The 17,106-nt window shown below is 43.4% G+C and overlaps 1 protein-coding gene across 1 annotated transcript; it reads left to right on the top strand.

The window, feature by feature from the left end:
* Nucleotides 1-11,211: 11,211 nt before the first annotated feature.
* On the top strand, nt 11,212-15,199 carry LOC112245631 (keratin, type I cytoskeletal 13). The gene is made up of 8 exons (XM_024413758.2): nt 11,212-11,872; nt 12,355-12,437; nt 12,592-12,748; nt 12,914-13,075; nt 13,274-13,399; nt 14,378-14,598; nt 14,745-14,758; nt 14,857-15,199. Exons 1-8 carry the CDS (start codon nt 11,363-11,365, stop codon nt 14,904-14,906), a joined length of 1,323 nt encoding a protein of 440 aa, XP_024269526.2. The 5' UTR covers nt 11,212-11,362; the 3' UTR covers nt 14,907-15,199.
* Nucleotides 15,200-17,106: the final 1,907 nt, after the last annotated feature.

The raw sequence follows: 17,106 nt of genomic DNA, 5'->3' as shown, positions 1-17,106 counted from the left end.
GATTCCCAAAGAATGGAAAGCAGTTGCGGTCATCCCCCTCTTCAAAGGGGGGGACACTCTTGACCCAAACTGCTACAGACCTATATCTATCCTACCGTGCCTTTCTAAGGTCTTCAAAAGCCAAGTCAACAAACAGATTACCGACCATTTCGAATCTCACCATACCTTCTCTGCTATGCAATCTGGTTTCAGAGCTGGTCATGGGTGCACCTCAGCCACGCTCAAGGTCCTAAACGATATCTTAACCGCCATCGATAAGAAACATTACTGTGCAGCCGTATTCATTGATCTGGCCAAGGCTTTCGACTCTGTCAATCACCACATCCTCATCGGCAGACTCGACAGCCTTGGTTTCTCAAATGATTGCCTCGCCTGATTCACCAACTACTTCTCTGATAGAGTTCAGTGTGTCAAATCGGAGGGTCTGCTGTCCGGACCTCTGGCAGTCTCTATGGGGGTGCCACAGGGTTCAATTCTTGGACCGACTCTCTTCTCTGTATACATCAATGAGGTCGCTCTTGCTGCTGGTGAGTCTCTGATCCACCTCTACGCAGACGACACCATTCTGTATACTTCCGGCCCTTCTTTGGACACTGTGTTAACAACCCTCCAGGCAAGCTTCAATGCCATACAACTCTCCTTCCGTGGCCTCCAATTGCTCTTAAATACAAGTAAAACTAAATGCATGCTCTTCAACCGATCGCTACCTGCACCTACCCGCCTGTCCAACATCACTACTCTGGACGGCTCTGACTTAGAATACGTGGACAACTACAAATACCTAGGTGTCTGGTTAGACTGTAAACTCTCCTTCCAGACCCATATCAAACATCTCCAATCCAAAGTTAAATCTAGAATTGGCTTCCTATTTCGCAACAAAGCATCCTTCACTCATGCTGCCAAACATACCCTTGTAAAACTGACCATCCTACCAATCCTCGACTTTGGCGATGTCATTTACAAAATAGCCTCCAATACCCTACTCAACAAATTGGATGCAGTCTATCACAGTGCAATCCGTTTTGTCACCAAAGCCCCATATACTACCCACCATTGCGACCTGTACGCTCTCGTTGGCTGGCCCTCGCTTCATACTCGTCGCCAAACCCACTGGCTCCATCTCATCTACAAGACCCTGCTAGGTAAAGTCCCCCTTATCTCAGCTCGCTGGTCACCATAGCATCTCCCACCTGTAGCACACGCTCCAGCAGGTATATCTCTCTAGTCACCCCCAAAACCAATTCTTTCTTTGGCCGCCTCCTTCCAGTTCTCTGCTGCCAATGACTGGAACGAACTACAAAAATCTCTGAAACTGGAAACACTTATCTCCCTCACTAGCTTTAAGCACCAACTGTCAGAGCAGCTCACAGATTACTGCTCCTGTACATAGCCCACCTATAATTTAGCCCAAACAACTACCTCTTTCCCAACTGTATTTCATTTTTATTTATTTATTTATTTTGCTCCTTTGCACCCCATTATTTTTATTTCTACTTTGCACATTCTTCCATTGCAAAACTACCATTCCAGTGTTTTACTTGCTATATTGTATTTACTTTGCCACCATGGCCTTTTTTGCCTTTACCTCCCTTCTCACCTCATTTGCTCACATTGTATATAGACTTGTTTATACTGTATTATTGACTGTATGTTTGTTTTACTCCATGTGTAACTCTGTGTCGTTGTATCTGTCGAACTGCTTTGCTTTATCTTGGCCAGGTCGCAATTGTAAATGAGAACTTGTTCTCAACTTGCCTACCTGGTTAAATAAAGGTAAAATAAAAAATAAATAAAAAAAGTGATATACAGAACAGTAAACTGTTTTATTTCCAGAAAAACAGTGGGTACCCTTCCAAAAAGTTATTTGTTGTGGCAAACATCCTGCAAATTTTTGGTAAATTTGCTGCAAACTAAAGTGTGCAAAAAAAATGCTGACAGAAGGTTTTCAAATATTTACCACCAGTGGTGAATCTGGGGCAAACCTTTGGCAACAATCATATTGTTTTGCCACTAGTGACAAACAGTTCACCGGAGGATTTTTTTCTAGAAAATAATTATCTCAAGATTCCACATATTTGAACCTGTTGCTAACACGTGGCAAGAATATGTATTGCCACTAGTGGCAAACAGTTTACCAGAAGCCGTTTCTGGTGAAGACATGAGTTCCAAGATCAGTAACTGTTGACGACCAGTCAGTGGGAAAAGAAAATCCAGTTGAAAAATGGAAACCAAGCTATAGCACAGATAGAACAATAAGATAGATGTGAAGTGTGCGTGTGCAATAACAAATTTTGCCCTTGCATTCCTTCTAAACAATGCCATTTTTTAAAACTTTGGCAAATGGTAAATAAAGTCTACAAAAAGCAGTCCACTCTTTGATACAGATTCTACTTTTGGAAATAGAAAACTGTATGGAGGTCAAATGTTTCATCGATGAGAGGATTAGCAGAATGTTGGCCAAAATCCACCTCACTCCATCTTCTCCCACTGCCAGCCACTGGGCTTCCTCTCATCACCATTTGGTAGAGTGTGGAAACGCCGACCGGATGCGTCACATTGTATAAATTGTATAAATGTGACGCATCCGTTTAGAAGGAATGCAAGGGCAAAATGTGTTATTGCACACGCACACTTCACAGAGCAGGCATTCCCAAATGGAAATATGCAAGTAAATGCATATTTGCCCATCATGATTAATTTCCTCCCTTGGAAACCACAGGCTCTGGTCTATCTTGGGTTAGTTCTAAAAGTCTTTGGCTATAGTCCCAGTCGGTATTAGATGGAAAGACGCAGCCCTGCCCACCTGTGGGAAAAACAACCTGTGGTTACCCACATTACCCCATGGGCTCACAGAAAAAAAGTCACCTTTTTCAAACACAATTTTCTTGTTGTCTGTTTCTTTTAGTGAATTACAAAACGACATTTAAGAAAAGTACAGCATGTCTTAAGATTCCTTTTCTACATTGCCTTCTCCCGGGCGTTGTCACTACTTAGAAAATCGTAATGTTGTAGGGCTTCCGCCATGCTCCTTTTCATGATCTTGCTACTAGCCATGTGAGTACTAGCTAGCTACCGACCAGAACATTAAGCTAGACCAAAAAACACAAAGTCAGAATCGGCCGTCTGGGTCACCTTAGGCAGTATTACTTATGGCTAGGATGCAGGGATTGAGCTCGGGCCGATTCCGGTTTGAGTTATCTGGCCCAAATGTATGACTTTAGCCTCAGACAGATTCTGGTGAGAGTTACAGTGCCTTGCGAAAGTATTCGGCCCCCTTGAACTTTGCGTCCTTTTGCCACATTTCAGGCTTCAAACATAAAGATATAAAACTGTATTTTTTGTGAAGAATCAACAACAAGTGGGACACAATCATGAAGTGGAACGACATTTATTGGATATTTCAAACTTTTTTAACAAATCAAAAACTGAAAAATTGGGCGTGCAAAATTATTCAGCCCCTTTACTTTCAGTGCAGCAAACTCTCTCCAGAAGTTCAGTGAGGATCTCTGAATGATCCAATGTTGACCTAAATGACTAATGATGATAAATACAATCCACCTGTGTGTAATCAAGTCTCCGTATAAATGCACCTGCACTGTGATAGTCTCAGAGGTCCGTTAAAAGCGCAGAGAGCATCATGAAGAACAAGGAACACACCAGGCAGGTCCGAGATACTGTTGTGAAGAAGTTTAAAGCCGGATTTGGATACAAAAAGATTTCCCAACCTTTAAACATCCCAAGGAGCACTGTGCAAGCGATAATATTGAAATGGAAGGAGTATCAGACCACTGCAAATCTACCAAGACCTGGCCGTCCCTCTAAACTTTCAGCTCATACAAGGAGAAGACTGATCAGAGATGCAGCCAAGAGGCCCATGATCACTCTGGATGAACTGCAGAGATCTACAGCTGAGGTGGTAGACTCTGTCCATAGGACAACAATCAGTCATATATTGGACAAATCTGGCCTTTATGGAAGAGTGGCAAGAAGAAAGCCATTTCTTAAAGATATCCATAAAAAGTGTTGTTTAAAGTTTGCCACAAGCCACCTGGGAGACACACCAAACATGTGGAAGAAGGTGCTCTGGTCAGATGAAACCAAAATTTAACTTTTTGGCAACAATGCAAAACGTTATGTTTGGCGTAAAAGCAATACAGCCCATCACCCTGAACACACCATCCCCACTGTCAAACATGGTGGTGGCAGCATCATGGTTTGGGCCTGCTTTTCTTCAGCAGGGACAGGGAAGATGGTTAAAATTGATGGGAAGATGGATGGAGCCAAATACAGGACCATTCTGGAAGAAAACCTGATGGAGTCTGCAAAAGACCTGAGACTGGGATGGAGATTTGTCTTCCAACAAGACAATGATCCAAAACATAAAGCAAAATCTACAATGGAATGGTTCAAAAATAAACATATCCAGGTGTTAGAATGGCCAAGTCAAAGTCCAGACCTGAATCCAATCGAGAATCTGTGGAAAGAACGGAAAACTGCTGTTCACAAATGCTCTCCATCCAACCTCACTGAGCTCGAGCTGTTTTGCAAGGAGGAATGGGAAAAAATGTTAGTCTCTCGATGTGCAAAACTGATAGAGACATACCCCAAGCGACTTACAGCTGTAATCGCAGCAAAAGGTGGCGCTACAAAGTATTAACTTAAGGGGGCTGAATAATTTTGCACGCCCAATTTTTCAGTTTTTGATTTGTTAAAAAAGTTTGAAATATCCAATAAATGTCGTTCCACTTCATGATTGTGTCCCACTTGTTGTTGATTCTTCACAAAAAAATACAGTTTTATATCTTTATGTTTGAAGCCTGAATTGTGGCAAAAGGTCGCAAAGTTCAAGGGGGCTGAATACTTTCGCAAGGCACTGTATCTGTTCCAAATGTATTACTTGGGGCTCAGGCCAATTAGGGCTACTCTCTGGCAGATGACTACACGGGCTGCTTTATATAATTAACATTTATTGTTATTATTATTTTTTTAAACATATTTTCTCATTGTTTCTGTGATCAAAAAATACAGTTAATGTTTAAATTAAATTCTTTAAGAGTCCTGTTTAAGTTGCATTGTTGTATTTTGATACTTTGTGCAAGGCAATTGATAAGCATTAAAAACTTTGTGGCTGGAGCCTCCCGAGTGGCGCAGCGGTCTAAGAGACTGCATCGCAGCGCAAACTGCGTTGCTACTGATGCTAGTTCGATACACGTGCCGGCTGCGACCGGGAGACCCAAGAGGCGCGCACAATTGACCCAGCGTCGTCCGAGTTAGGGGAGAGTTTGGCATTAAATGAACTTCCTACTAAACTTGTGTTAGCTAATTGATGCCTGGTTAGAAATGTCATGCTTTATGTGATCGGGTGAAACACATGTTGTTGCAATATCAGTTTCCATCTGTCTGCACCACTGACTGGCTAGCTAGCTAACGTTAGTAGTGGCTCAGCTCTTAGCTAGCTAGTTAGCTAACATTAGCTATCATATTTTGCACAATTGATGTGATAGCCCTGTATATAGCCTAACTACTGTTAATAAATGTATTTTTTATATATATATTCTTTTTACTTCAGTTTATTTTAGTAAATACTTTCTTACCAATTTTTGTTGTTGTTGGTTAAGGGCTTGTAAGTAAGCATTTCACCTGTTTTATACGGCGCATGTGACAAATACAGATAGCTATCGAATCAAATCAAATATTATTTGTATGCGCTAAATACAACTAGAGTATAGTTTACAGTGAAATGCTTGCTTTACAAGCCCTTCCCAACAATGCAGAGTTCAAAAATAAAATACTAACACGAGGAATAAAACAAAATGCGCAGGGAGTACCCAATCAATGTGCAGAGGTATGACGTCTTTGAGGATGGAAAGGGGGATACCTAGTCTGAAATTTGTCTTCCACATTCTTTGAATGAAAGAGGTGCGGGGGGCTGCCATAAACAACATCCACTGCACCCGGGGAACAGTGTGTTAACTGCCTTCCTCAGGGGCAGAACGACAGATTTTTTACCTTGTCAGCTCGGGGATTCAATCCAGCAACCTTTCGGTTACTTGCCCAACGCTCCAACCACTAGGCTACCTGCCGTAGATATGTACATGAAGGCAGGGTAAAGTTACTAGGCATCAGGATAGATAACAGTAAGAGTAAAATAAACAACAAGAGTAGGAGCAGTAGGAGGGGGGGCGTATGTAGTGTATGTGAATGTGTGTGGGGTTTGTAGTGTGTATGAGTATGAGTATATATGGTTTGCATATATAATCTAGTGAGTGTGCGTAGGGTCAGTGCAGGATAGTTCAGGTACCATTAATTGACTATTTAACAGTCTGGCTATTTAGCAGTCTAATGGTTTGGGGGTAGAAGCTGTCTCAGAGCCTGTAGGTCAGAGAGCGAATGCTCCGGTACCATTTGCTGGACGGTAGCAGTGTGAACAGTCTATTGTTTTGGGAGGCTGGAGTCTTTTGCAATTTTTTGGGCCTTCCTCTGACACAGCCTGATATAGAGGTCCTGTATGGCAGGGAGCTCGGCCCTAGTGATGTGCTGAGCTGTCTGCACCACCCTCTGTTGCGCTTGCGGTCAATTTGCGGTGCATTTGCCATACCAAGAGGTGATGCAGCCAGTGAAGATGCTCTCGATGGTGCAGCTGTAGAACCTTTTGAGGATCTGAGAGCCCATGCCAAAACATTTCAGCCAACTGAGGGGGAAGAGACGCTGCTGTGACCTCTTCACGACTGTGCGGGTGTGTGGACCATGTTAGGTCCTTAGTGATGTGGACGCCAAGGAACTTGAAGCTCTCGACACGCTCCACAACAGCCCCATCGATGTGGATGGGGGCATGCTCTTCCCTCTTTCTCCTACAGTCCACGATCAGCTCCTTGGTCTTACTGACGTTGAGGGAGAGGTTGTTGTCCTGGCACCACACTGCCAGGTCTCTGACTTGTTCCGTGTAGGCTGACTCATTGCCGTAGGTGATCAGACCTACCATTGTCGTGTCTTCAGCAAACTTGATGATTGTGTTAGAGTTGTGTGTGGCTATGCAGTTGTGGGTGAACAGGGAGTACAGGAGGGGGCTAAGTACACATCACTGAGGGGCCGTCGTGTTGAGGGTCAGCATGGCAGAGGTGTTGTTGCCTACCTTCACCAGCTGGGGCCAGCCCGTCCGGATGTCTGATGAGTTCAAGTTGTGCTGGATTTATTTTGATTCGTTAAGAAATTGAATACATGTTGTTTAGTATATTAGTACATTTTGTAGGGTTAGTTTAGTTTTCTCTGTGAGAAGCAAGTTCATTGAAAGTTATATGTGATTTGGTTTATGTAGATACAACATTTCAATATTGTTATTAATCCTTGCATAGTCTTAATGAGTTTGCAGCAAATTTGCGGCAAACAGTAGAATTTCCTAGAATTATTTGCCAGAAGTTCCCAAGTCACCACAAATTTGCTGCAACAGTTTGCCACAAAACTAATCTGCATGTGAAAATATCACAGATGACAAAATATGACAGAATATGGCAGAAATTGGCCAAAATATTTGGCACAACTGTTTCCCAGAAGCCTGTTTTTTCCGTAAAGGTAATTATGGGCAGTTCCGGAGAGGAACTAACTTCGACCAGCTTTTTGTTGTTCAAACTAGCGAAGGTAATATTTCACATCATAGATGAGGTATTCAACAGTAACCACATCCCTACTTACACAAAAAGGACGAGAGCTGGTGGAGGACATGCAGCCACCTGTTCTTGTTCAGTTTCTGTATAGACCAAAGCCAATCCCCCTTCCAACTCTCCATCATTTTTCAACCATGGTCTCTTCTATAATCTGATTTAGGATATTTATAAATCAGTGAGGTATCCTTGATAATGGCTATTGAAGTACAAGGAAAGTGTCTCATACCAACATTTACATTTTGATTCACTATAAATGCATGTCTCAGATTCCATGGACCCCATTGAGGGTAATTGAGGTAATTTGAATCAGTTTTTATATGTTTTTTTTTTTACCAACTAGTAAAACCTATTGATCTTTAGACCGTAACACTACTAACAAGTGTAAACCATGAAAAAAGCACAAGACAATCTGCCTTGTATTTGTTGGCATGCCAACAGTAAGTTTCTTGGCCCAAATTCATTCCCTCCGTCCCAGGTCGAAAACACCCATGCCAAAGGTAGTCCATTTCTCAAGAGTTCTTATCTTCCCTTTCTATCCCTGTGTTTATTAACTAAGCTGTAGGGCCGGGGAGAGAGTGGGGGATGGGGAAAGAAAGAGAGTGCATGGGTGGAGTAGTGTTTCTACAGTGACTCATTCTTAGCTACGGCTTAAACTCATTTGATTTAAACCCCTTTCAGACAAAGCCAGACTTGAGTGCACCTTAGACAAACGTCAAGAGCTTAGTTCTAGACAAGGCAAGTTGAGTCAATTCAGTCTAGGTGGAGGGCTCTATTCAATCTGCATCGCAGCAATTCAGCTCTACTGCGTGATTCTAATTTAAAGGAAATGTTCATGCTTTTTAGCCGAGACTGCATTCACGGTAAACACTGCATATGTCGGCTCAATCTGAAATGACCTTTACATTTCTATTGCTCAATCTGTAACGCTTCAGCAATACAGATTGAATAGAGCCCTGAGTCTTTTGCATAAAGCATCATAAACATACACTCTTAGAAAAAAGATTTTGAAAGGGGTTCTTAGGCTTTCCCCATAGGATAACCCTTTTTGGTTCCATGTAGAACCTTTTTTGGTTCCAGGTAGAACTCTTTTGGGTTCTATATGGAACTCAAAAAGGCTTCTATGTAGATTTTATTTTTAAGAGTATAGTGATAGCTGAGTTATACGCAGTTACAGGCTTCAGTTAAGTTATAGATGTTACAGCTTTTATCTTCTCGTGGAAGTGAAGATATGAGAGTTGGATTGGGGTCATTTTTTGAAAAATACAGTGAAATTATTGCTCACCCTACAGCTTATTATCAATACGTGCAAGGATAGGATATCTCCAGTTTTTAGCTGCACTGAAACGGCACAGGGTTTCAATGCATTGTGAAATAAATGGACCCTCATTCAGTTTTATACCCGATACCTAAGGATCTCTTTGGGGTTGTTATTCCATTCGTAGTAGCACCATAGCTACAGTAGCTGCCATATACTTCAAAGAGAGAGTCACATTGTAGAGTTCAGATAGGTCAGCCACACCTTTTGCGACTGTTATATCACCTGCTTTTCATCAGCAAATATCCACTTATTGTCTTATCAATTTAGGATTGAGACTCAGCATATATTCATAACAATCTCTACAGCATCTTTACGGCAGGCAAACAGACAATCTACACAGTAGAGAAAGTTTTCCGTTCACCTCTGTAAAGGTGAATTATTATTTCAGTGCAAGTGAAAACAGGCACCCAGACGTGAGCCTAAGTCACGTTGTTGATTTTTACAGGTTGCAAGCTCCGACGTGACACGGTACAATGGGTTGGTTGTTGAAGTGTCTGTGTGAGTCAGTGACCACATCCTTCTGCTGCTCCAGACGACTCACCGGCCCGGTATCTGCCCGCTATGCCCACTTCTCACCACCTGTGCCAAGGCCAGGTACTTTCATCCACCGGGTTGTGCAAACTTCCATGAACCGGAGAGACTTCTAGAACCAGGGTTCTATATTCTGTATTTGTTTTTAATCCAATGAATACAGAAGATTCGCTGCAATTCAAGGAATGAATTCATACACAATTACATTGGAGATGTTTTGAATACAAAATTACATTGGAGATGTTTTGAATACAAAATTACATTGGAGATGTTTTGAATACAAAATTACATTGGAGATGTTTCGAATACAAAATTACATTGGAGATGTTTCAATTTCTACTGTAGATTAAAACTAATCGTACACTTCACAGCTTGCACAGCTTTCACAATGTCTAAAGTGGGTATACTGCTGAATGGATTGTTGGATTATTCTGCAACAAAGTTTTGCGTGCAATGCTTCTTCCTTTGCATTCAGGAAGTGGTTTCCCCACAAATTTACTAACATCTCTCACATGTATGAAGAAAAATTGAAGGCGTTCCCCTCCCCCTCCAACTCAGGCACAACCCTATCAGAGATTGTATGAGGTATGAGGCCCCATTCCCCTCCTTGCTCCCTGTTTCTCAGCAGCTGATACCAGATGTGAGTGGGAGCGGGCCAGTGTCCAAGGCTGATCTCACACACTGTCACAACCCCCTCCCTGAGGCTCTCTCTCCCTCATCATCCTTCATCCCTCATACACTCTACCTCAACCCGACCAAAAACAACATACTTCATCCGCACTGGGATTCTCAGTTCACACACACACACACACACACACACACACACACACACACACACACACACACACACACACACATAAACAATAACACACTACAGTCTAACACACACACACCAGCACAATACACACTAACACAGACACAGCACACTGCACGTTAACACACAAAGACACAGGACACGGCCCATGGGGCTGAAGGGAATGTTTGGAGTAGAAGGAGAACAATGGGCTGTGTCCATGGGCGTATGTATGGAAAACAACAGAGGTCTGGGGGTCTTCATACAGTCATGTTTTCTACTATATAAATTATGTTTCAATCAAGAAAGTGCTCAATTGTAATTGACTGCATGGCAACACTTTCTGGGTAGATTCATTGCTTCTTTATAAAATCCACATTTTTGATATACAGTATGTTCATACCTCTGAGATGCATTTCATCACTCGTTGACAAATAAACAAAATGGTCTTCAGCTGATTACGTTGAAATATCTACGCAGTTCATGTACCAATATAGGTAACTTGGAATAACCATTTAACGGTTTCACTACATTTCATTTCTTTAATGAAAGACACCCACAGTTTTAATGATAGATATAGTATGCTCAGCACTTATCCTGTAATAAGATGTTTACTTTAGGTGTGGCAGGTAACACTTTACTTTAGCTTGGAAAAAAGGCATACTTCAACCATGTATACCTAACGACTGGCAAATTACACACACTCACCCCCTCTCGCACACACACACACCACACTCACACTCCCTCCCCCACACACACACAGGCATTCCATTACAGTTTCCTCACAGGGGTGGAAACTGAACGCTGGTCCTTAAAGGCAAACAGACTGTGGCGGTGCCAAGGCTGTTGGAGAGTGTTGTAAAGTCACCCTCTCCTCCCCCTGAACGTTCCCTGTTTTGTCCTCCTCTTCCACCTCTACGAGGCCCGCCCCAGGGCTCAGACTATATCAGGGGCCAGCCTCCCTCTGTCCAACTCCACACTCCTGGAGGCTCCAGCTCTACAACGGTCCTCTCTCCTCTCGTCGCCACTCCACTGACCTGCAGCAGCCAGGAAGTCAGCATGTCTTACTACTCATACAAGAGCTCCAGCGGCGGCGGCCCCATGAACTTCTCCGGGGGCTCCAACATCATGTCAAGCCGGGTCGGCTACGTGTCCAGCGCCCCCAAAGCCTTCAGCGTGTACGGAGGTGGTTCCGGTGGTGGCACCCGGATCTCCTCTTCCTCCGTCCGCTCAGTCTCCTCTGGGTACGGCGGCGGGGCCGGCTTCGGTGGCGGCTATGGATCCGGTGGTGGAGGCTATGGGTCCGGTGCTGGAGGCTATGGGTCCGGTGGTGGTGGCGGCTTCAACCTGTCCAGCGCCCTGGACGGCGGCGCCATCCACCTGAACGAGAAAGCCACCATGCAGAACCTGAACGACCGTCTGTCCACCTACCTGGATAAGGTGCGCTCGCTGGAGGAGGCCAACTCCAAGTTGGAGATTCAGATCAGAGAGTATTATGAGAAGAAAGGGCCTGCCGCTGAGAGGGACTACAGCAAATACTGGGCCATCATCAACGACCTGAAGGACAAGGTAATGTGCTGACCTCCTCTACTATGGCCTGTTCAAATCCATCATTTCGTACCTTGCATTGTTAAGTATGCCATGCTGACAGGCTACCATGGAAACTACAATCAGCTTACAGTATGTAGGAATAAGAAACACAAAATTCATAAAGTATACTTCAGGAATGACTTATAGTTTTTAATCAGAGTTCAGAGGGTTATACAAACAATGAGCTGTCACTGACATGTATAGATGATGTCTATTAATTAAACACATTTAGCAAATTAATTACATCTCAAGCATGAAGGTGACAAGGTCATTCCAGGAGCTGATACAGATGGCTTTTTCTGGTAGATTCATGTTTAGGTTTCATGCTATAACTCCTGGAATGTGTATTCCACAAGCTTTGGGACAGACGCAACAGCGTATTAAAATACTATCAGCTTCCAAGTTGACTAACTGCGACTCAACCATGGTGAACAATGAAAGTCTTTCATGTTTTCTTTTAGATCAACGGTGCCACATGCAACAACGCCAACATCCTGCTGCAGATTGACAACTCTAAACTGGCTGCTGATGACTTCCAGACCAAGTAAGGGCACTTCCTCAATCAGCTCCATAGTATCAGCTTTTACAACACTAGGTTATTAGAGGAAAACAAGCAAATCATCACTCAATAGGTCTTATCTACAAGTTTGGATTCAAATGTCTCATGATAACTTCCTCACTTTCTCCCGACCAATCAGGTTCGAGCATGAGCTGATGATGCGCCAGTCGGTGGAGGCTGACATCGCCAACCTGCGTCGCCTGCTGGACCAGACCACTCTGACCAAGGCCGACCTGGAGATGCAGATCGAGGGTCTGCAGGATGAGCTGGCCTACCTCAAGAAGAACCACATAGAGGTGTGGGGGCAATTCCCTTTTTTCCGTTACAGTAATGAGATGTTATTCAATATAAACACACCCCAGTGACAATAGAGAGGAGAAAGTTAGTGGTGGGGATTGTTTTTAAAATTTGGATAGAAAGTAAGAGGGATGAGAGTGACTCCATTTCCCATGATTCCACAGGAGCTGGCAGCCATGCGTGCTCAACTCACTGGCACAGTGAACGTGGAGGTGGACGCAGCGCCCCAGCAGGACATGTCCAGGACGATGGAGGAGATCCGCACCCAGTACGAGGGCATCATCGACAAACACCGTCGCGACCAGGAGACATGGTTCAATGACAAGGTAACCGTTGCCATGGCCCACCTCACTAAAATTCCCCAACTGTCTACCACACTAATCTTTTGAAATGAAATCTTCAAAACCAAAATATGTAACTGACCGTCATTAACTGTAATCATTTAGAAGATGGTGGTTTCAATTCTTCAGGAGAGTGAGCTACAGTGGGATTAAAATGGCGGCCCTGGTTTGTTTGTGTTTCAGTCAGCCAACCTGTCCAAGGAGGTGGCCACCAGCACAGAGATCATCCAGACGACCAAAACGGAGATCAACGACCTGAGACGCACCATGCAGGGCCTGGAGATCGAGCTGCAGTCACAGCTCAGCATGGTGAGCCAGATTCACTAACGTCTAGCAACGGACCACAGTTTATTGGCCATAACTTACACAACTTTATGCCACTTTTGGCAACAGTCAACATTTGACTCTCTTTCACCATTTTCTTTATCAATCCTCTGGAGTTTAGTTTCTCTCTTTCAGCAGAGGGAAAGAGCGAGACAGACATGGTTGAAAGGGATTGACGAGATAAAAGGGAGGGAAGAAAGGGGAGGGCTTGGAGAGGGATGGAGTAGGAGAGGGGAAATGGGAAAGCAGTGGGGAAAGGCTAAAGGGGTGGGATTAGTGGACAAGGGGATGTTAGGGTTATGAAGAGTTTTTTTTTGCTTTTTGTGGGCATCTGCACCCTCTCTGGAAGACAGCAAGAGTATGAGTGTGTCCAGAGGAATGCAGAGGTGACAGAGCCAGAGCCTAACTCCCATGGAAACTTAGCTGGGGCTTATCAAACTCAGTAAAGCTATCTCAATCCATCCCGCTGCAGTAACAAGGCAACATTCCATGTCGGTCTAAAGCACAGGAGGCTGGTGGCACCTTAATTTGAGAGGATGGGCTTGTGGTAATGGCTGGAGCGGAATCAGTGGAATGGTATCAAACACATGGTTTCTATGTGTTTGAAGCCATTCCGTTAGCGCCGTTCCAGTCGTTATTATGAGCCGTCATCCCCCACTAAAGGCCATTTTAAAAGAAAATAAATATCTGCTGCGGTTCCTTTTTTATTTTTTGGGAATACATAGAATTCAGTATCTCATTTAAAATAAGCACCTCAAGAAGTGACCTTGCTGTGCTTGGTGGAGCCGGCATATTTGTTTCACTCAACATAGTCTTGGTATGGTTTATTAGAAGACGTTTGATGACATTTGCTTATCAAAGTTGATTAAGTGCAATAACTATGGCTGGTTTGAGTTGTATTTTCATTATTTCTAAAAATGCATTACCTGTTACTGACCCTGTATCACCTCTGTCGCCACACAGAAAGCAGCTCTTGAGAACACACTGAGAGAGACAGATGGCCGCTACAGCGCCATGCTCTCGGGGTACCAGAACCAGATCGACATGCTGGAACAGGAGCTAAACAGGGTGCGCCAGAGCATCGAGACGCAGGGCCACGATTACAAGATGCTGCTGGACATCAAGTCCCGTCTGGAGCAGGAGATCGCCACCTACAGGGGCCTCCTGGAAGGGGAGGAGTCCAGGTAAACCCTGCAAATCTATTGGAAATGCCCATAAACGTCCATACACTTAACACGGCCCATACTCATAGTTATTATTATTAGTCATTCAGACAGATACAAAATGGCTACCAACTCCTACTAATTTTTTTCACCATCCGTCTTTTCAGAACTGTTGGCTCAGGTAAATATCATCTATTTTATATAATGGCTTTATAATGATAATAAATGATGGTTTAATAGTAGGTTATCAGCATGTTGTAACTCATTTTCTTTCTGCAGGGGGATCGAAAACCACAGTTACAACCTCCACAGTGCGCTCTTCCAGCTAGGTGTCCATCTCTACTGGCAGTGCATAATATTATCAGAAACACACCCACAAACACCACACATTGTTACAACTAAAGAGGAGAGCGGTCAAATAAAAGACCTGAGAAGTACTGTTAAAACTGCAATGCCTCTCATCCTGATAGGTCAATAATATACCTGTCTTTAAGATATCTGCCAATCATAGGAAGCCTTACTGGAGTTCCAGGATGAGAAAGTAGGAATAATGAACCATTTTTGCTATCAAAGTGTGTGTGACCATCCTGTTTCTGAAAATAAATGTTCTGGGGAATATGAATCGCTATTGTGTGGCTGAAATTATTCCAATAAGGTAGACAGCTTTTGGAAAAGTTGACTATCATAAGCCTGTATTGTCCTCCCCCCCCACCCCATCTGTTGCCTGTATTTATTCAAAAGCATGACAACCAAATAATACTCTCTGGCCTCTGTGTTAGATATAACAATGGGGTTGTCAGGAGGTTGTCAGGATGTCGTGGACAATGGCTGAAAACTCAACTGTGGAAAACAGAACATGTGAGAGAGAGACATTGAAGGTTACTGAAGGTATTGTGTGCCTTGCAGCTTATGTACTCAAACACCACTGAATGGAGAAAGGAGCAGGGAGCAGGATCCGTGACCACGGAACGGAGTATATGACCCTGGGTGTGGTAAAATGACTCCTCAAAAGTGAGTCGGGACACACCCAACTGGACAACTAATCTATGCCCTCAGACGTACTTTAGCATTTCGACACAGTGTCACAACATGCTGAGTTTCCTACTCACCAAGCGGCATTGTTGCCTAGAGACAAGTGGAAAAACATTGACTGAGGAGGCAAATGCTGACCGGCTGAACAAAGAAAGTCTTTGTTGACAGGGTTGGTATCTGTGTTGCACTTTGCTCTCGGTGGAACTCTGATTGAGTAGAGTGGAACTAATCAGAGGTGTTGGGTACAGAAGTGGGGGGGGACACACACACAAGGGGTGTGTACTTGCCTGTGTCTGTTTCTGTGTGAACACACTTTTTATGTTTATGTTTGACAGGTGTATCTGTCTATGCTATGCATAAATGAGAATTGCGAAAGTTCTCCAGTGGAATACTGATATGACTAATGTTGATATTGGAGCAGAATCAAAAGGACATTTAGAAACTGCAGTTCCTGCAACGGGACCATGTTTGAAATACGCAATCACTCACAGACACACGCATACACACATCCTTGCGCAAAACATACCAAATATGCGCACACACACACACAATACATTAATAAAAAACGCATAGTCAGGCAGGGTTCTAAATAATGTCCTTTAAAATGGCTGTTCTTATTATTGCTATTGCTGTTATATTGGTGAGTCTGCTGTTGTCGTCTCCACCGACACACACACACACACACACACACACACTGCTCTTGCTTGTAGAATAGGGGTGGGTTTATAGAAGGGATGGATAACCACCTAGCTTACATTGTGGTCAAATGAAATGTTTAACTGCTCTCATCATATGTCATCTTTTCCTGTTGTATACACAGACTGTTAAAACACTGCAATTGCTGCCTTGGTTACAGAAATCAAGGCTTGAGTCTTGTGGGGGAGTGACAGCAACTTTAGGTGACATTGTTTACAGCTGTAAAACTGCAACCACAATTGGTTTCTTTTGATCACCTGGCAGATGCCTGGAACTGATGTGGTTGGTATTTTCTATTGACAATTGAATGTTTATCAGTTCCGGACCATTTCCTTGTCCATCCACACAATACAATACAGTTGAAGTCGGAAGTTTACATACACCTTAGCCAAATACATTTAAACTCAGTTTTTCACAATTCCTGACATTTAATCCTAGTGAAAATTCCCTGTTTTAGGTCAAATAGGATCACCACTTTATTTTAAGAACATGAAATATCAGAATAATAATAGAGAGAATGATTTATGTCAGATTTGATTTATTTCATCACATTCCCAGTGGGTCAAAAATGTACATACACTCAATTAGTATTTGGTAGAATTGCCTTTAAATTGTTTAACTTGGGTATAAAAAAAATGCTAGCCTTACACAAGCTTCCTACAATAGGTTGGGTGAATTTTGGCCCAGTCCTCCTGACAGGGCTGGTGTAACTGAGTCAGGTTTGTAGGCCTCCTTGCTCGCACGTGCTTTTTCAGTTCTGCCCACACATTTTCTATGGGATTGAGGTCAGGGCTTTGAGTT

The sequence above is a fragment of the Oncorhynchus tshawytscha genome, linkage group LG02 (assembly GCF_018296145.1).
Source record: "Oncorhynchus tshawytscha isolate Ot180627B linkage group LG02, Otsh_v2.0, whole genome shotgun sequence".
Lineage (NCBI taxonomy): Eukaryota > Metazoa > Chordata > Actinopteri > Salmoniformes > Salmonidae > Oncorhynchus > Oncorhynchus tshawytscha.
The sequence above is the reverse complement of the archived record's forward strand: the minus strand, read 5'-3'. Positions and strand labels throughout refer to the sequence as shown.